We start from the raw sequence: 21,101 nt of genomic DNA on the forward strand, positions 1-21,101 counted from the left end.
AGGGAGGGGAGGAGATGCTTAATGGAGGAGCAAAGGTAGGGTTGTAAATCCAAGATTTCAACAGCTGCAGGAGAAACAGTGTTCCTGGCAAGGGTAACCAATTTATGCAAGGTAAGGTCATGAATGAGATCTGTGATGGGTAATAGCGGCAGTGGGAAAAATAAAGCTACAGGAAATGAAGGAGGAAAAGAAGATTAGATAAAGCCTTGAAAACCAGGTAGAAGAGATTAGATTTGATGCTGGGGCAGTAAGGAGCCTTTGAGGTCTGGAGCAAAGGAACATCATGATGAAAGCTGCGACTGAGGCTAGTCCAACTGCAGAATGCAGTCACTGCAGGGAAAGCAGAGTCAAGGAGACACCTAACATTTCTCTCATTATTACAGAAGAATGAGTAACCCTATCTGATTCTCACTGTAGCTATGGTATTCAATTAAAGTCCCCAAAATAGGTCAACTTAACTCTTCTGAGTCATCATTTTAGTCCCAACTACAAACACCCCAGCCATGCCTTGCAAGTAAAAGTTCTACTACAACCAAATAATTCAGAGGCTTCCAAGTTTTAAAAAATATATAGATTGAATCACACCATGTACTATGCGAAGAATCAAGCCAGAATCAGGTGAAAAGCAGATGAGCACATACTATGTACAGATATACTGAAACACCAAACACTGCAGAGCAGGCCTAAGACTATTCCTAACGTTAAGAGACTAGGGCTAAATTTGAATCAACTGTTGGATAGCTAACGATATCAAATAAAAGGAAAATATGACCTTTCAAATGGTGTCTTAAGGCACCATGGCTATAGATAGGTTCTTTTTTTTTTTTTTTTAATGTGTATTAACCTGCCAATCTTTTTTTTTTTTTTTTATAAATTTATTTATTTATTTTTGGCTGTGTTGGGTCTTCGTTTCTGTGCGAGGGCTTTCTCTAGTTGTGGCAAGCGGGGTCCACTCTTCATCGCGGTGCGCGGGCCTCTCACTATCGCGGCCTCTCTTGTTGCGGAGCACAGGCTCCAGACGCGCAGGCTCAGTAGTTGTGGCTCACGGGCCCAGTTGCCCCGCGGCATGTGGGATCTTCCCAGACCAGGGCTCGAACCCGTGTCCCCTGCATTGGCAGGCAGATTCTCAACCGCTGCGCCACCAGGGAAGCCCTATAGATAGGTTCTTACTTCATCTTTTCCTGAACAATCTATTAGGAAAGAAGAATTCCCCCACTTAGACATTCCAGCATAAATCTTTCAACAAACAAAAGAAGCACTTTAGATGGCTCCACAATGCAGAGGACACAATAATCCTCTATCGTGGGCACAGCAGCAAGTCTGAACAGGAAATAGGATTACGATCATGTACTACAGACCTCTCTGACATTAAACAGAACTAGTTGATTATATAAACAAATGGTGTTCACACAGGAGTTTAAAAACCTTTGCGAAAATACACATCTGTTGACAATTTTCAAGTTGTTTATTGGAAATCATAGATTTATTTTTAAAAACCCTCTATTTTGCCATATAAGAGCAAAATTCAAATAATATAAATATTTAACATTTTGGTATAAAATTAATAATATGGAAAAAAGACGCAAACCAACCAAGAGGTAAAAAGTTTTTAGCAATAACACTGTGTATAACTATCAATTGACCATCCAGGCTAAGAGTTTATTTTCCCTTTATTGATGATTTTTAAAAGACAGCCTTGTACTGGAGCACCAAAAAGTTTTTTCCTTCCTTTTTAAAAGGTTGGAATCCTTTATTTACAATTATTCTTCTCAGTACTTTAAATCTGATGAAGGAAGAGTCTAGCAATTTCCTTCTTATTAAAAAAAGGAAGTGCCTTCATATTTCCTTCATATTTGACTGTTTCATTCTATTTTAAGCAAAAATAAAAAGAGGAGCACAATTGAGGGGAGCTCTTTCACAAATAAATAACTGTTTCACAAAAGTATTGCTGTAAACAAGATCATTTTGATGGCCAGAGAGACACTGATGTTTTCAACCAATGGTAAATTTAAACAGTTACAAGTATAGATACACAGGGCACATATATGGCCAAAAGGCAAATGGTTATTAAAGGATCAACTAATAAAAATTAACCTGCTTTGTCAAAATGCGCTTTTGTTCTCTACAGTTTTTTAAATTGGTCAGAAAATTTAAACTGTAATGATTTAAAAACCCTGAACCTACTCTGAAAGTAACTACAAACTAGAATGTTTGATACCATAGTTTTGACATGAGTTAAAATTTTTTAATTATCTGAGCAATCAATGTAAACAAGCTTCAATTTTCAAAATAGAAAAAAATTAACAAAAAATTTCTGTAAACATTGAGAAGCTACCTGCAACAAATTATACATATCATCATCCAGTTGTGTATACTGAGAATTCCTTTTTTAATTTTTTTGCATGTTTCAGACATCTTATTAAGTGATACATCTTAGTTTTTCCCTAACAGGAGCCTCTGCAGACAAAGGGTTTATAATCAGTTCAACTGCTTTTGCTGAAGTCCCTATTTTGGCTTTCATATAATCCCCCTAACAACAGACATCACCTAGTTCTTTCTGTAGTGAGGGGAGGTTGTTTGCATCATAGCCACATTTTTATCCTGCTCTGTAAAATAAATGTAACGCGCTATTGGAACTCAGCCACATCTCTTTGATTACAAGAAACATACAGCTTTACAAATGCTTTAAATCTCATTCTGGTGACTTTTCTATCACTTTCATTCTGCTTTGAAGTTGGAAATATTTATAAGTTGAAGATAACCTCTGACAGTTGTTGTGATGAAAGAGTAGATTTTTTTAAAATACTACAGCTTCGATTTGATGTTTAATACTCTCAATTTTAAAAGCTGAACTCAGAACAAAGTACTGTGGTTTATGAGACCCTGTTGGAGAGGGGTGGGCTAATTTTAGTAATCAATACAATTTAGACACTAAAACTTTTATTTTATAAATTATGGAGAAAAGAGGCTTTTAATGTTCTATCTTTCCTTTTGAATTCTTCTTCATTATTATATTCCTCTATGTAAACTACATTCAAATAGCTGCCTTAAAAACAGACCCATATTGAATATTTAAAAACCAGTTGAAAAATTCATTAAATTAAAATCAGCATATTGGAATTAACAATGATTTCTCACTAGAGAAGGACCCCATGAGTAAGACACTGTCCGTGTTTTGTGTCATTTTCTAATAATCAAAAAGAACCATAATAAAGTACTAGTTAGGGCAGAGCTAATGACTTCTCAAATTTCACATTAAACTTTGAAAAAAAGATATGAATGTATTTAAAATGACTCCAACACTATCCAGGTAAAATAGCTACATGGATGTGACAGTAAGTGATTTGGCAGTTTATAAAGAAATTGTGTACATTTTCCTAAATCTCCTCTGAAGAAGAGGAAACTTTCTTTTACCAGATTCATGTACTTTCTTCGATGCCAATCCTCTCCTGCCCCCACAAACTCCATCAAGTGCTCTTTAATCAAAATAAACTTGTATACCTGGTCTAACAATATATCCATTTCTTTGAAATGTTGTACTATACACTTACTTGGTATTTTCCAAAAGCAGTTATTCTAACACCTAGGCACCTTAATAACTTCTCTACACCTCTAATATACAACGTGGTACTAAGAACTTGAAATTCCCTTTAGCTTTGTTTTCATAAACCTTGTCTAAGTATAAATTCCTTGATATGAATTTAGGCAATGAAGTAGATAAGTTATATTGAAGGGCTTCTAGAATCAAAGAAACATTCTGATAGACTGGGCTTTCAAAATATTTCTTTGTTCTTCATATTCATTTCACTTATGGTATAGACAAACATTTAAAGGTTTTTCATCCACGTCTGGCTCAGTGACAGTGAAAACATACAACATTCAAGTACTATTAGGCAAAGGCAGCCCTACACGGATACGTATCCACATAGGTCAGTTTGCAGAGGAGGACTATCTTAATTATTCTGCAGTATATTTGACCAAAGAAACCTTTTGAAATCATTTTTACTCTTGGGTCTGTGGCATCCTTCCAAAGGTCCTGAAGGTCTTCTACATGCCCATGAGATGTCATCATTTTTTCATAGATGCAGGGATGATAAGGAGTTTTACCTTCCCCGGAGAAAAACACATGGTATTGTGGTACTATCCCTATTTTATTGGCACAGAGGCCCATGAACACATCGTCTATGTAAAGACTAGAGTTAAGTGTCTGTGATGCCTCGTAGACTTTGGCAGCTACATCACCAGAGATCACGTAGGCGGCTCCTGCAGTATAGTCAGGGTAAGCCGGCCACTGGTACATTTCATAGGAGACATAGTATTTGCTGCTTTTGTCTCTGACGGGAGGGGCACCACGATGAACACGACCAATCCAAAAGTCTTGAACACCAATTCGTTCTAAACTTTGAAGGTATTCAATAAGATTTGGCATGTGAATAAATATGTCATCATCAGCAGTCATAAGGAATTTGGCATGTGGACAAAAGCTATTTGCCCAACTGAACTGCAGAAGAAATTTAAGAGTAAGATTATAGAAAGAATCAGCAAAGTCTTGCTGAATTATATCATTGTACATCTGATCTTCCCAAACCAGTCTTCTTTGAAGTCTTTCTCTTGTCAGTGGGTCAGAAGGTGTTCCTAAGACAAACAGAGTTTTAATGTTGGCGTTAAGTTGAGAGCGAACATACTTCTCATTGCCCCATGTTTTCCTAATGGCAGAACGGCGATTGTAGTTTTCAGGAGCAGTCTTTACAAACAGTAAGAGCAGGACGTCTTGTGTTTGACACTTCTCCTCATGGTTAATCAAGTACTGGTAGCGAGGAGCCCCATCCTCGCTGTGCTTAAGAGACAGGCTATCATTCACAAAGTCGTAGCTATTTATGAGGTATCTGTAAGAGTAGGACTTCATATGGCTCACGATGTGGTTATCGATCGATATCCAGAAGAACATGAGGCTTAGTACAAAACAAGTGGCAAATAACTGAATAAATTGCCATTTTTTTACTCTCCTGCCACTAACAAACATTCTGACGTCCATTCAGGTCTGTCTTCATTTAGGGTCAGTTTTAAATGGGTGCTTCCTTCTTCAAGACCATAGGACTTTGTATTCTGTAGAACAGATGTCCATGTTGGTCATTAAAAATGTAAAAGGAGCTTCTTATTTCACAAAATATTTTAATACCTTTTTTTTCGGAAAGGGGAGAAAACGGAACACATTGCAGAATGAGGACACTGGCACATCAGAATGCTCCCACTCTGACATCCTTCATTAAGTTCGGGATTGGCCTTATGCAGCTATTCTGTGTACTCCTTTTTGTGAAAGTTAAGTGCAACCTATTAGATTTAGGAAGAGAAAAAATGACAAGTGAATAGGTTACTGAGTTACCAAAAAGAAACAGACTACTCTTAACTCCTTAAAAACAATATGTAACCTGACTGATATGGACAAAAGGTGATGGGGCAACTGGTGTTGAGTGGAGGCATACAGCTGTTTATTTTTTCAGGGGAATCCAGGGAAAGGGAAAGAACCACTCTCTACCATCTTCTCATTCAGAATACAGAGACCCTTTTCTCTTCTCAACCTTAAAAAAAAAAAGCATCCAGTATGTCTATCATCTTATATACGTAAAGTTCAAATTTCTCAAATGGGTGTATCGATGAATCTATTGACTTGGAATATAGTCAGGATGAAAGCAGCTATATAGTTCAGGGAACAATACTGAATGAAAAGGAAGTTCCTAATAGTAAAAAACCATTAAAGCTTGCCCCAGACAAGGCAGGAATAGGAGTAAGATTTTTTTTTTTTTTCCAAATCAAGGTTCATAATCAAGGAGTTGAGATATGCTTCTCAAAAGCATAGTCCAAACTCTCTCTAACCAAAGTGACTTTTCTGTACGGTCATCTTCTTTCTGTACTTTTCCATTTGGAAACTCCACAGGCACCTCAAATTTAACATGTTCAAAACTGGGAAGCCACAGGATTATAACCAACAAGCACTGTCTTTGTAGTCAGGCAGTTTGAACACCAGTGCTGGCTCAGCCACTTACTGTACGTTGTACTTTATCATGCATCTAACCCAGAAATCTAAAAAATTCTAATAACACTGCTTAATTTGAAGTCTTAAATGGGAAGATTGATTAAATGGGAACATACACAGATGTATAGATAGAGGAAGGTAGATAGATAATAATTACCTGCACATAGGGGTACTCAAATGCCATTTCTACTGTCTTCTCCCCTAAAATCTGTTTCCATTTTTTCTTTGTGTCTGACTGCACTTCATGTGTCTGTGCCAGAAATCTGAAAGTCCTCCTTTCCCTCCTTTTCCATATCTAATTATTTAATCCTGTGAATTCCTTCTTCTAAACCTCTCTTCACCCTTTCATGTCATCTTCACTTCTCAGCCAGACCAGTACAGCTGACTGAAAGATCTCTGGCCAACCCATCCTCCCCACAGAGTGACCTTTCTAAAACTCAGATCTAACCATGAGACTACCTGAGCTCTTGAAACCCCTTCAGATGCTCTCCACTAGTTGACAATACCAAATTACTGGCTGAAAGCTCAGACACCCTTGCTATTTCACACACACCAGCCTTTGCACCAGCAGTCCTGTGGCCTGTTAGCCCCACTCCCCTTGCTAAAGGAAGTCTACTAGTCCTAACTAAATTCTACAGGCATCCGCCTCTGGGAAGTCTGAATTGGGCCCCCTGCTCTTACCTGTACTGCCATAACACCTTCTTTTTTTTCAAAAATTTTTATTGGAGTATAGTTCATTTACAATGTTGTGTTAGTTTCTGCTGTACAGCAATGAGTCAGTTATACATACACATATATCCACTCTTCTAGATTCTTTTCCCATATAGGTCATTACTTAGAGTACTGACTAAGAGTTCCCTGTGCTATACAGAAGGTTCTTATTAGTCATGTATTTTATATATAGTAGTGTGTATATATCAATCCCAATCTCCCAATTTATCCCTCCCCCCTTTCCCCCCTGCTAACCATAAGTTTGTTTTCTACATCTGTGACTCCATTTCTGTTTTGTAAGTAAGTTCATTTGTACCATTTTTTAAGATTCCACATGTAAGTGATATTATATGATATTTGTCTTCCTCTGTCTGACTTACTTCACTCAGGATGACAATCTCTAGGTCCGTCCATGTTGCTGCAAATGGCATTATTTCATTCTTTTTTATGGCTGAGTAATATTCCATTGTATATATGTACAACATCTCCTTTATCCACTCATCTATTGATGGACATTTAGGTTGCTTCCATGTCCTTCCTGGCTATTGTAGCCACAACACCTTCTTACATCCATCTTCTTGTACTGAGATTTTTTATTTAACTGCCTCTGCCCAATTACACTGTGAACTCTGACCCAAGGCACGAGACAGATGCCTTGTTGTAGATACCCTACCTCAGCATCCATGTCAGTGCCTGATACCTAGTAGGCGTTCTCTGAACGCTGGTGCAAAGAACCATGCTGGGGATGGAGCCACCTGTCACTCAAACAGCTGGTCACTTGGGAAGAACTGGGGTCAGGATGCCCAGCCAGGTACCACCTCAGATGAGGCCCCCGCTACCACTGCCTGCCACATGTCCTCCCTTTCCTCCTACCACTAGGAGACAGCACCACCCGTCCTCGAGGATTCTGTCCCCAGTGCTTACCACAGTTAAGACACAACCTTTTGCCTGGAGAAGCAGGCTCTCCCCTCAGGCTTGACACATCAGTCTCCTGGGCTTTCAACAGACTGACAGGGAAAGGACAACGCAGATTCCGGGATGTCCAGACTGGCGGAGTAGCTGAGCCCACATCACAAGCCCCAGGGCAAGGGCTTTGCTTTTGTGCCCAAAGACCTCATCCTCAAGTCCCCTACCCTTTGCCCCTGATAAAAAACCAGTTGCACACACTGAGAGCACCAGGCAGTACCGGCCTAACCTGGGCTGTGGGAATTCCTTCTTGACTTCAGGCTTTTCACATCCCCCCAGGATTGCTCCACATGAGGGTGATAACTGCAAAAGCCAAGCATGCGAAAAGTCCAAGGAGGACAGGAGATTAGAACCAAGCCTCAGTGAGACTTTGTCTAGAGATAATCAGCACAGGTAATGTCTTATCCCCAAGGGTAGAGATTTTTAAACTGTTAGCACCACTGAGGAAGCCACAAACAGCTTTAAAAAAAAAAAGAAAGAAAGAAAGAAAAGAAAAAGGAAGAACAGAATAGAGAATGGCAGAGTGCATTGAAAGTAGTAAGTATAAGTATTGTTTTGTGAAACTTTAAGTGTTGTGTGTATATACCTTTAGGGTTGTAAAGTAAAATGCATTTTTATTGTGCTTTGCTGTCAAAAAAGGTGAGGAATACTATTCTAAGGGCTAGATCAACGTTGGTAATTTCCCCCTTAGTTTGGCTGGTCATGGCGGACGGAACGCTCTAGGGTAGGGTGAAGGACAGCAGGAAGCATCCATTTCTGATGATGGCATCTGCCTATACTTTGCACAATCACTTTCACTGGCTTGGGGGGAGTGGGGCACTTCCTCTCTGTCTTAACAGTGCTCACTTAGATAAGGTCCATCTCTGAAGGCCAAAACCCCCTTCTGCTTCTTCCACGATACATACTGAAGGAACTGGAGGCTTAATGCGAAGTAACAGGGAATCCCTAATGGCAGATTTTAAGACAGCATAAGTGTTTAAGAATTCTAAGAAAATCCTCAATTGAAACTAATCTGCTGTTTCTACTCCAAGAGACCCTGGGAAGGAAACAAAGAGGAGAGTAACCTTTGGAACCACAGGCAAAACTAGCTTCCCATTTCTGAGCAGCTGCAGTCAGTAGTATGTTCCAAGGGCAGCTTGCTTTGCACCTATTCACAGTTGTTTACAACCCGGAGCTTCTTGCTAGACCATCAGCCCACCAGCCCAACTCCGCCAGCACCCACTCGCACACTGCGCTCACAGGGGCCCTAGTCTCTCTCCCGTGAATGGGGTCTATTACTCATCCGGGTGGAGCGTTGCTGCTAACATTGCTACTACAGCCAAGCAGCCAGCCCATAACATTCGTTTTATCCCCTCCCTACCCCGCCATGTATGTATTTACCTCATTTTCCTACATTTCTTCAATTGTTCCCAGTTGGCCTCTAAGAGTCACAACTGTTTTCTTAAAAATGACAAAGAACTTGTCACAAAGCCAACAACCCACGCTACCTCTTTAAGCTCAGCACAGTGTGTGAAGTTCTAAGACACGGTTTCTCCACCCGCAGCTGCTTGAATTGTTGGAGCCACTGTTTACATCAGTCATAACCAAGTCTCCCCGATAGTGTTGATGTGATGAGGGGAAGACCTAGGAACGGTAAACAGCTCCTTAAGAGGACCCAGCTTCTCTTATAACAAAAGAACACCCTAACTCCTCCAAAGTGAACTTAGTCACTAGCGCGGCCTTTTCCAACCAAAAGCAAAAACACCTCCATGGTCTAAATTCATTTGTTACAACTAAATAACATTGCCCCAGCCCTGGCTTTGCTGATGGAGACCACACACAGGCAATCAAGGCCCACCCTCTGGTTCACACAGTCATAAAGCTTCTCTAAAGCATATCCTCTAGCTTCTGTATTCAAAGTGCTGGGTTGGGGGCTATAGAGAAGCCCACAGGCCTGCCTGACCTGGAGAAAGAAAATGCTAGGCCTAACAGGAAACAAAGCAATCCCAATAATGAATGTGAGCTCAGCAACCATCCACAACAGAATGCTGTGGGTGCAGCTTCCTTTGTGCCTGCACTGCGGCTGGGTGACCAATCAACAGGTTGGAACCAAGGCTACCCGGTTTGGGGCCAGATTTATTGTATAACCTTGGGCACCCCTCACTGCACTCTGCTGTGGTGACTTAATCTGCAAGCTGGGGGCAAGGATCAAAGTATTGTTACGGAGGGGATATAAAAATTATAGATGACTTCAGAGCCTGCTGAGAGAACAGGACAAAGAGCTGGTTAGAGGAAAATATGCAAATATTTGGAATATAACTTGGGTTTGCTTCTATCTGGATTGAGAAGCAACAGATATTCTTAGTATTCTCTTTCCTAATAGAAGTAGTCAGAAGAATAAGAACAGAAGTTGAGTAGGAACATCAGAAAAGAAGGTAGCAGACCCCACCCCAAATACTTTTCAGTGTGGGAGCTGTGCCCCTCAGCCACTCAAGAATATTTCTTCACGAGAGAGCTCTTTAAACTTTTCTGATTAAAAAGAACAAAAACAAAAATAATTAGTGCATCTAGAGGCTACAAGTTTCCCAAAATGAACCCTGATTTTTTTCTACTTCACTCCTGCTGTCAACCCATTTCTTTGTTGAGTCTACTTTTGTGATCCTAAAATATTACACAAAATCTGCTGTAAATTTTGACATTTTAATCAAGATGATGAGGTTGGCATTTTAAGTTCAAGTTAAACAATCTCAGTGTCCAGTGTTTCAATTAATCCTATAAGTGTGTGAGTATTTGCTATGGAAATATGCCAGGCACAGTGGGAGTCATGAGGTCGTATTTTCTCGTCTCTGCTCTGAAAGCACCTACAATCTAGTTGAGACAAGACTCATGGTGCCCATGTGAAAACACAGTTCCCCCAGACAACAACGGGGATGTCACAGTAAGGTACAGACAGTGTGTTGGCACTAATCTGAGTCATACCAACTCCAGGCACAATAGGAGTGTCCCCAGGAGTAGAGATCGGTGACAGTTGGATCAGAAGGGCCTGAGGATGAACAGGATTTAGGTGGCTGCAGAAGGACAAGCAGTCTGTTTCAGGCAAGAAAGGAAAGGAACAATATGGCAAATATTTGAGAAACAGGCATGTGTTTGAAAGCAGGAGGTTGGGTTGTACTTATGGAGAACCTTGAAAATAAGGCAGAGAAGCCAGTGAGTGCCCAGGGCAGCAAGTCCCAGAAGTTTCCCTTTTTGTTTTTAGTGATAACTACCTTGTCAATATTTATTAAACTTTATGCAAAAATCTGGCAATGGTACGCAGGATGGATGCAGGATGCCTGGAGATCGGACACTGGTTATATCAGGGCCTCGTACTGAAGCAGAATGAGGAAAGGAGGGTCTAGTCTAGGATGGTAGAAGTGGGGAGGGAAGGAAGGAATAAAGAAGACCCTCTCAAGAAAAACAAAACCCCAGTGGTACGTGATGAGTGACAAGTAAAGGAGTAAAGGAGAGGAGAGAAACCTAGTTTCAAGCATTCCTGACAAAAGAGGGAAAACTGGTCTCCTGAGTTAGGAGTGAGGAGGGGACATGTTTGGTTTTAGGCTGTGTTGACTGAGATGTTGGAGAGACAGCAGGTAGAGAAGTCCAGTAGGTAATCTGAGCCTGGAGGCAGACAGGACTGAAGGTCCGGTGGGCACCCTGCGTGTAAAGACGATGGAGGCTATGAACATGGGTGAGCTCTCCAGTGGGGGAGCTGAGCAGAGGCCTGGAACAGTAAACTCTGGGGAAGGAGAAGAGGGAGGAGTCAAAGAAACAGGAACTATCTTAAAGGGCTGGTTCATCAGAAAATTAAGATGGGGTAACAAAGAAAATTAAGATGGAGACAGTCGGAAGGCAGGACGTAAAGGCTAGTCCTGGCGCTCGAAAGGGAAGACAGACGTGGAGCAAACAGTGAGAGCTGTGCTGAGAGCACAGTGGGCTCTCAAGGTGGGGTTGGGTGGAGTTAGGGACGGCATCTTCCAGGAGGAGAAGCAGCACTGAATCTAGACCTGAAGGCTGAGTAATGTTAACTAGAGAAACCAGTGGGTTTGAATTCAAAAATGCATATATTTTTGTGTCCACTTCTTTGTTTCTTGACCACTGTTTCTGGCCATCATTGTAATATATTAACAACATCCAATCTTGGGGAAACTATATTTCTACATCTTACTCAGTAGACATACAACCCTCAGAAGCCTAAGGAACCCTTGTTTTATGGTGTAGGTGCCATTTGGTTCACGTTACTTCCCACACACTCAAGACAACTTACCAGCAAGAAAGTCATTTATGTGGCTTCACTTAGAACTGCATTTCTTCTGAAATTTCAAATTCCAGTCCACTCTCTCTTCAGCCACAACCTCTAAATATTCATCTGGAATCCTCTGTGCCCCCCGCCTGCCCCCTAACACCCCGGGTCCAGCCAGCCATCTCCTGATCTTTCTTCTACCTGCCTCCCTGTCTCAGATGCAGGATCACCTGGCACCTTTGCCCTCCTCTCCCTGGTTCCTGGCCTTCCACCCCAGCAACCCCAGACCTTGGGTCATTCCTGTCTTCTCTACAACACCTGCGGGCTGCTGGAGAAACATAACGCACCAGGCAGACAGCATCACCACAAATGGCGATATCCAGCTGTGGGCAGAGTACTCAAGGCTGTGTGGCCGTCCTCCACTTGTCCTGGACCTTCTCCCTCTCCCAGGCTCTTCACCAGCCATGCTACATCGTTCCCCCTCTCCCAAGGCCTGTCCTCCTCCTCTTAGCTGATGACTTCCCCTCCTGCCTCATAGAGAAAGGAAAAGACATCACACACATTCTCACCATCTCATCCCACATGTGCTTCCTCTTCAGGAATTCCCCAGGCTGGCCAGCCCTCTCCATTCCCTCTATAAAGCACCCTGACCACTGTCAGGGGAGGGTAAGGGAGAGGCAAGTGAGGCAGTCGTTTGGGGCACAAAATATTAAAGTGATAAAAGGATGACTACAGACTAATGATGCTCCTCCAGTAAGTCACAGATTTTTTTTAAAAAGCCTCAATACTTGATACTTTTACGCTTAAGCTTTCATGACTTAAAGTCCCATGTGAGACACAATTTTTGGTTCCTTTCCAGATATAACTCAAAGGAAAGAAAGAGAACATTTTCTCTCCCATCTTTATGTTGCATTTTGTTCTACATTCCAAGTATTTTTTTTCCTGGCTTGTTCTGATCATCTTTTCCCTATTAAATATAGCTAGAATCAATCCTCAGGAGCCAAACTGCCATGTTAAAGAAATCAGGAATAAAAAGCCCTGAATTTACTGGAAAGGCTATAATTTGATCTTCATAGATTTTTTTCTTAGTAAATTAGTTGTAGTAATTGGTGCTGAGAAACACAACTGGTTACTGTTTAGCACTATTTCCCCTTCTATTTGCTCAAGAAGGAAGGAAGCAACCTGAAATGTGAATTTACAACTCACATTTTAAGTGGGAAAAATTAGATATTCTCTCAATTATATCTTATTCTTTAATCAAATTTCCAATATAAGGCTGTAAAAGAGGACAAATTCCACTCAACAGCTGTCTTTAGGTGTTTTGTGGCTGTGACTAGCTATGAAACTTTAGCTCAAGCCATGGGCAGAGATTACAAGCCATTTGGAATTGTTATCCCTCCACAAAGAATACATTTTTAGAGTTAGTTCTTGATCCAGTGTTAGTCCAAAGACTTTAAATTTCAACTCTGCAAGCATGGATATGGGACAGTGGGAAAAGCTGGTTATAAAATGTATTGCTCCCCACTTATGTAAACTAAGTTTTATGTTTCTTTAAGTTAAACATGGGTGTCGATTTCTGTTTGCTGGTTATGGGAAAAATAAAGACAGGGAAATACAAAATGACCAAACAAGTAAAGACAGGCTCTAAGTAAAGATAAGCACTAAGGAAACTGGTGACAGAGGGATTATAGAGTATATTATATTTCAGAGGAATTATATTAAAAGTTGCTAAAATTTCCCAGTAACCAGTTTGATTATACAGAATTTGAAACAAACAAAAAAGCTGAAATATAAAGAGGGTCTCAGAAAGGTCAAGCACTTGCTTTTCTAAGCTTGGCCTTCTGTATTCATTCTTGAGGCATATTTGTTTGGGTTGACAGGGCTGCTTGCTCTTTAAATACAATTCTTAACAGTTTTGTTCTTGCCTACTTAAGGAACAAACTTCTCCTTATGCCCAGTCTAGCAACAGTTACTAACTTGGTGTGTTTACTGTGCACCAGGCTCTGTTCAGAATGCTTTACATATATAGTAACTCTTTAAGTCTCACAACAACCTATGAGGGAGAAATTATCTCCCCATTTTGCAGAAGAAGAAACTGAGGCACTGAGACATGGGGTTAACCATGTAACCTCCATAAATTCCAGACCCTGTGGCAGCTCAGAAGCAGCTGATCAGTTACAGCCCTGTCCCTGAGCTCCTCACCTGCCTTTCCTGGCACTGGCACAGCTGCTCTTCCTGGAGCTCCCAGCAGGATGGGAGGACAGGGAAGCAGGTAGGGCAGAACCAAGAGAAGCAACCCAAGAGGGCAAAAGATTTCCTTCACTGTCTAAAGTTTGGAGTCATTTATGTTTTGCTACCACCTGCATTTCGCCAGAGCTTGTTCTTATTTTCTTTGTAACATACCCTTTTCCTAACCTTCCATCTCAAGTTTCCCTCCTTCCTTTTCTTGATCTCAGTAGCACTAGACAATGGGCAAAAGTGACCATGTAAGTCTGGGTCCTTTGGGTACATAAAGTCTTTTCTGCACAAGGAAGACTGGGGAATTTAAGGGTGGAGATTCAAAATGGTAGAAGGGGGTAAAGAAAAAAGTAAGAAGGAGGAAAGGAGAAGAGAGTAAAACATATAGGACTCAGGATGTTTTAAGCAAGTATTCAATGAATAAGTATTGGATGAGATAAAAGGAGAGGAGTCGTACACAGCTGAGGTCAAATTATGATATGAAAAATAGTGATTTCAAAATAGGGTGACAATATAACCTGGTATAAACCTGTTATGTAAGCTATGCACATTAGCTTGTTGTCCAATGGCAGTTCATATGTCCCGTTCTGGACACATTTGATTGTGGGTTCAGAGTATAAAAAGTAAAGGTCTAAAACATAAGAGATATTTATAACACATTTCTGTCTCAGCTGATCAACATTTATTATAAGTTAACTACCATTTAAGCACCTGCCCTATCCCAGGCATTATGCTGCACAGCCCTGAAAGTAGGTAATACCTACATTTAATTCATTCAGCAAATATTAATTTATCACATACTGTGTAGTAGGCCACAGACGGGATGCTGAGAGGGCTTCAGAGATGTTTCCAGTGTAGATCCCCTAACAGAGTAAGAAAATGTTCCGGTGCAACCTTGAATCTGGACCTGATGGGGGCAAGAGAGTAGAAAAATCAAGAGTTTTAGAATGTGAACAAAAGTAATTTATATTCTGCTGCTTCCATTTACTAATCACATGAGCTTGATTTGTCTCTAAACCTTGTACCAACAGTGTTTTCTGAGGATCATTTGAGAAGATTTATTGACAAAATGTGGTCCAGATCAGGGGTTTGATATATGCTAATTTCCTTTCTCTAGAAATTGTTGATGCATCTTTACCATGATGGTTTAGTTAATAGATGGCTGATATTCTTTATGGGTTATTTTCCTTTCAAAGTGATGAGCTATACTCTTAATATTCTTCTCAAAAATATTTATTAGATATGAGTTTTTTGAAATACTGATCTGATTGCTAAGGGCCACTAATACATCTCAAATACTGTTGTGACTGAGAACAGAGGTATCATTCCTAATTGACTGAACATGGTCTTCCATTATGCTTGACAGGAAAGAACAATATTGTTCCCACAAGCACTTAAAAATACATTTCAAATGACACAGCTAAAAGTAAGGCCGTGTAAATTATGGAGAGGGAAACCTGAGTTGAGTCAACTTTTTAACTTACTTTGCTTAGAGCACAACCAAAAAGTTGTCAAAAGAGTTGTAGAAAAGGAATAAAAGAGACAAAATATGAAATTTCAGGGAATCTTAAGCTTGGTAATAGTGCTCTGAACTTGGAATTTAGGGGGCTTATTGCCTGCAGACTTGGTAGAACATTCCTTTCTGTTAAAAAAAAAAACAAAAAACTGGCTTCTAGTGTTAAAACGTTCACTATGGAAGATAAATAAGTTACTGGTCAAAGCCAGCCTCTGAATTTCTAGCATTAAAATGCAAAAAAAAAATCACTTTTGTTTATTCAAAGTTTACATCTCACCTGATCAAGTTGCTTATCTTTAAATATGAATTCTTATATCTCTTTTATATACGCAAACTGTAAGAAAAATATTCTAGATTTACACTGTTCTGGCTAAATCTTTGCTGGCAGAGATTCTATATCTAATAGCAGGGCTCTTGTAATAATTTGCTGTTCCTCAATTTCTGGAACATAGATACAATGTATACATCTCCTCACAAGATTATTCCACAATGGAATAAAATAATGGCTATGGAAATATTCCCAAAAAGTTATAATGTGCCATAAAATGCAAAGCTAAGATTTATTCAATTGAGTATATATAACATTCCAGAAAGACAGGATACATTTTGATACTTTGAGAAGAAATCATTTCCTTCTGAATTTTTCCCAGTTTCTTTCTACCACATCCCGTGTTCTGTTAGGTAGACTCTAGTGCAGTTGGTCCTCAGAAAGAACTCTACCTTGACAATTTGAAAGTCACCGAGTACAATGGTTCTAGCCAAAGTGACCCATTTTAAAAGATGACCCATTTCAAAACCCATGAGTTATTATTCAAGCTGTTCTATATTTGAGAATTTGAAAGTTATTTCCTTTTCTTACAATCTCATTTGAATCAGTCTTTTATAAAAGGGAAATTTGATCTCTATTTTAATGAAATATAATGTGACATTTTTCCTTGCTAAAGCCTGCACTTTATGTTGAAAACTCTTCTCCACCTTCTGATGGTTTGTGTTTGTGCATGGGTGTGTGTATGTGTGTGTGGTCAAAGCATTGTGTGCAATATCATTTATGCCTCCTAAGCATCCCTCATTTCTCACTTCGTCAGAAACAGCCTCTCTGAGCTTCAGCTTGAACTCTCCCTGTCACAACACTCTTTCCCATCTTCAGGTGTCACAGTGAGCACCTGGAGGGCTGAGGTTAGTCAGACTGAGTCACCCTCTTCCTCAGAGGGTGCTCAGTAAACACTCAAGGAGACTGCCTGTGGGAGAGGGGTTGGGAGAGAGAGAAGGAGAGGGAAAGGGGAGAATCATTTAAAGTATTTAATGGAAACATCTCAGGTATTGAATTTATCTTCTTTAAAAAAAAAGAGTTGACTCCAAAAAGCAGCTCCCCCCTCTCCCCCGCCCTGTCACAGGATATAAAATCTACCATAAGTTTCTTTTGAGAAAGTTAAAACCTCAGGTGCTAATCACCAATCCCCCTTTCAGAAAGTTCAGGATGGGATCTTTTCAGCGCCACCACTGAATACAACTACCTTCAATCATCCTTTTCTGGGTCAGTTTCAGCTTCTCACACCCTTCTCCCTTCCCCCATAGGGACCAGGCAAAGTTTCCCAAAATAAAGGCACAGAGGAACAAATCCAGTTCTAATGGATGTACTTGCATCAGAGAATTACCCTAAATGTTAGCTCCAAGCCACCACCAGCCACGGAGCGATTACAACTTTGGTGTCCCTTTAACATGACCCATAACCTCTGAAACCCAACACTGGGAAAGAAAAATATAAGGTGTGTAGTCAGAGTCGGATGAAAAGTTCCTACTCTGGACCTACGTAAGTGGTATCTGAGTAAGCAACTGACTCTGTCACTTCAGGATGCAAAATAAAATTCAGCAGAGTCAAAGGAAAGCGTGGCAAAGACCTCCCCACTTAGAAAGAGGTCTCTTTTTCCAGTTTCCCCGCCTGCCTACTTCCTTGTCTCCATTTCCCCAGCCAGTAACTCACCGAAAGCTTCCCTAGTCTGGCGGTTTCCCAACTCCCAACACGACACAGCATTTCTACCCGAAGTCACCGCTGCAGCCTAGCTGTGGCTACAAGGTTGGGGGCCACCAGCCGGAAACGGAGGCCCGCAGGGCTCGCTGTTCTCCTCCCGGCTCCGGCCGGTTTCGGCATCGCGGCGCGGCAGCCGCCTTGCGGGAGCTCCGAGGAAAGGGGACCCGCCCGGCCCCGGGACACTTCACCCCGCCGGAGCTCCGGGCCCCCAGCCTACCTGCTGCACCTGGGCGGAGGCTCGGCCCAGGGTCACGGTCGCCAAACGCCCGCCCGCAGGCCCGAGCAAACAAAGGCGCTCCGGAGAGGGAACGCGCCTCCTTCCCCACCGCGCTCCCGGGCGGCGGGCAGCCCTGACCCGCGGCCGGTAGGGCGGTCCCAGCTTCCCGACGCCGGGCCGGGCGCGCTCCGGACCAGTGTCTGCTCCAGCCGTGCCTCCCCGACCCCAGCGCGCATTCCAACCTGAGCCACCGTGCGAACGCGCGTGCCTTCACCTCCTCGCGACTCTCTTCCCCTCTCGGCCCTGGAGACCTCGCCGAGGAGGCGGAACAGACTCCGAGTCTCCGCTCCTGTAGCCCGGGAATTGCTCCTGCGGAGAGGCGCGGCGCGGCGCGGCGAGGCGGCCAGGCCGGGCAGGGGCGGGGCGGAGGCCGGGCGGTCCGGAGCCCTCCGCTGCGGACCGAGGGAGTCAGTCTCCCCTCACAAAGAACAAACCAGGCGGGGAGTTGAGATTTATCCCCGCCGAGCGGGCTGGAACTTACCACATTTAGTGATCCGGAAGAGAAGACTACATTTCCACCCACCAGGGGCCTGGGCCCCTGCTAGGATGCGGTGGGATGCAGAGCATTTTTTAAAATGGTACGATTGATCACATATATTAATTCCATATGAAACAACTGGTCTCCGTACAGTTTGCATTAGGAGGTAGAATTTGTTAGACAGGCGATCCATTCGTTCAGAACATGCAAAGGTTTACTCATCTGCGGGAGATAAGTTTTCACTGAGTTGCAGTTCTCTGAGCACCTTATTTTCCTGTTCAGAGCAAGAGGTCTAAGGGCAGGCTAGACTTTAAAAGATCTCTTGTCACACCACTTACGCCTCGAACTTCTGGGGGCCTCAGTGACAAAAGAAGGAAACTCTAATCTGCAGCATACAGCTTCGCGACAGCGGTTCGTTTTAAGAATGCAGTGGGACGGTGGGGAGAGACTCACCCCGCCCCACTTTCAAGCCCAGCTTAATTTCAAAGAGAGCTTAAAGCAAAACTCACCAAGTTCAAGACCAGCTCCTCAAAGTCCCAAATCGCAGGTCGGCTCTCCTCCCGGCAGCGAAGCTAAAGTCATGGTGGCGGGGGGGTCTCCGGAACAAAACTTGCCCGTTTTAAATCTTGCTCAGAGGCTGGGCAGCCGGATCTCGGCTGGGCTCGCTTCCCCGGAGGGGAGCGGGCTGCAGAGGGCAGATTGCGGGGGACCCAATCAGGGGCTCCCAGCGAAGGGTGGGGGCGCGGCCAGCGCGTCGCGTTTCCTGCCCCTCTTGGCGTCACTGACGAAGCCCAGTCTGGCCTGACCTTTCGACGCCACCCCTGCGTGTTGGGGAAGGTGATGGGTCCCGCCCGAGTCTATTCCTGTCGGTGCATGGCAACTCCAGGAAGTGCTTCTCCACACCTCTTTAGTTAATTGAGATCATTTAGTCAGATCATCAACCGTGAGCCAGGATCCGCATGAATGTCCTCTTTGAGGTGTTTTTCCCATTCAAAATACTTAATACATATAATAGACAAAATCAGGAGAACATAAATGTCCACTGAATGGAAGAGATGATAAATAAATCCTTCATGGGTTTGGTTTTTTGTTCTCCAAATATTGTTCTAGCATCCTCATAGAACAAATATTATCATTTAACAGAGGTGATATTTTGAACGACTTTGTAATTGTATATATTTGAGAACATGACAGAAAACAAAAGATTAACCCATTACTTCAGTAAAATAAAAGCTTTGGATTTGTTATTGTAAAAGGAATGACAGGTAATGACTTAAAAGTAGATTACTGAATAAGTTTGAAACTGTAAATACAACATTGTACATGTTATTTCTAACTAGATTTTTAAGAGGTTTTGTAATTGCTTTCTTTAAGCTCCTTAGCATATTTTCAACCATGCAGTTATTTTCTTTCATATATTACCTGTAGAGAGCATGGCTCGGTACTGCTATTATCAACTCAGACCACGTGGCATGTCAGACCACAGATAGAAATATTTAGGTAATGTGATTTGTAAGGGAATCACTGACAGTGACCCATACATAAGCTAATTTATTGTTAGTGCAGTGCAAATCACCTCCCTTTACCTATGCAAAATAAAACCCTGATGGTAAGTAAACCCACAGACATTCCCTCCCCCCCGCCAGGTATCATATGTGTATGTTGTATTTATGTACAAATGTTCAATTGCCATTATATTCCTGTCGGGTCATCTGGAACTAAGCCCACATAGGTGCAGGTGTCAGCATGTGTGTATTCTGCGTGCTCGAACACATAGGACTGTACCCACAAAAAATACAAACTGAACCAAACATTGATAAATACATATAGAAATCACATATTCACATCAGGCTGTATGGAGATAGACAACCCAGACAGAGAAATGCTTCAAAAGTAAGCAGGAGATTGGTGAGAGGATGTGGGGCTTTTGGTGGGAGGAGGGGAGAGGATGTGGATGAGAGATGGGGGTGGTCCAGAATGCCTGCCCAGGTGCCCACACATGAACATACATGCACAGGGACAGCCTCTTTGCCCATCTGGGAGGATGATTTCCTACAGCGGGCTGGCTTCCCATCCCACCCCAGAAGGAGAGGAAGAGGATGATAGATTTGATAGTATATAACAAAGTACTCAGTTTGTTTTGTTGGGAGGGAGTGCTTGAAATTAGCTGGAGATAAAATTAACTGATAGTAGTGAACCTGATTTAACCATCAAAGAAGGAAGACAGTGTCGCCTTGCCCTCAGTGTCCACAGTAGCTGCTTGTGAACAGAGACCACTACAAAATTTATAAACGACTTTCAATCTCACCGTCAGGACTTTGCTTCACAGAGCACTAGAGAATTTAGGAAAGTGGTGGAAAAAGAAACCTGTAGCATCAGGATGGTAAACTTGAAAAATGAGAGGAATTGCAATTTGCATGTTAGATTTAGAAGGGAGAAGATAAGGCAGAGAAAGAGCAGAGGGAGAAGCAGATATAGGAGAGAGGACCAGAGAGTAGAGCATGTATTATTAGTTTTGGGGAAAAGAAGACTGAGACGAGTACAAGAGAACCTGGGAGATGGTGGGAGCAAAAGAGACCCAAAGAGAGAAGTGT

The 21,101-nt window shown here is 42.1% G+C and overlaps 2 protein-coding genes across 6 annotated transcripts in view; one reads left to right on the forward strand and one right to left on the reverse strand.

The window, feature by feature from the left end:
- The window catches only part of MCF2L2 (MCF.2 cell line derived transforming sequence-like 2), a 199,538-nt gene that overhangs the window by 118,922 nt on the left and 59,515 nt on the right, over positions 1-21,101 (forward strand). The window lies entirely within an intron of this gene.
- Positions 3,824-19,172, reverse strand: B3GNT5 (UDP-GlcNAc:betaGal beta-1,3-N-acetylglucosaminyltransferase 5). Of its 5 annotated transcripts, none has more exons than XM_061194437.1 (4): positions 17,705-17,787; positions 16,801-16,961; positions 15,009-15,114; positions 3,824-5,331 (listed from the first exon to the last, which is right to left on the reverse strand). In XM_061194437.1, exon 4 carries the CDS (start codon positions 5,033-5,035, stop codon positions 3,890-3,892), a length of 1,146 nt encoding a protein of 381 aa, XP_061050420.1. In that variant the 5' UTR covers positions 5,036-5,331; positions 15,009-15,114; positions 16,801-16,961; positions 17,705-17,787; the 3' UTR covers positions 3,824-3,889. The 5 variants fall into 5 exon arrangements, 4 of the variants coding, with proteins under 4 accessions (XP_061050420.1, XP_061050418.1, XP_061050421.1 ...); XR_009701347.1 differs by lacking the exons at positions 16,801-16,961; positions 17,705-17,787 and adding an exon at positions 19,017-19,172 and having other exon boundaries at positions 4,608-4,635; positions 5,180-5,331; XM_061194435.1 differs by lacking the exons at positions 16,801-16,961; positions 17,705-17,787 and adding an exon at positions 19,017-19,172.

This window comes from Eubalaena glacialis, chromosome 6, assembly GCF_028564815.1.
Source record: "Eubalaena glacialis isolate mEubGla1 chromosome 6, mEubGla1.1.hap2.+ XY, whole genome shotgun sequence".
Lineage (NCBI taxonomy): Eukaryota > Metazoa > Chordata > Mammalia > Artiodactyla > Balaenidae > Eubalaena > Eubalaena glacialis.

Excerpts from the sequence above, each read along its gene's own strand:
- B3GNT5 (XM_061194435.1), bottom strand. The coding sequence starts at position 5,035 with ATGGACGTCAGAATGTTTGTTAGTGGCAGGAGAGTAAAAAAATGGCAA.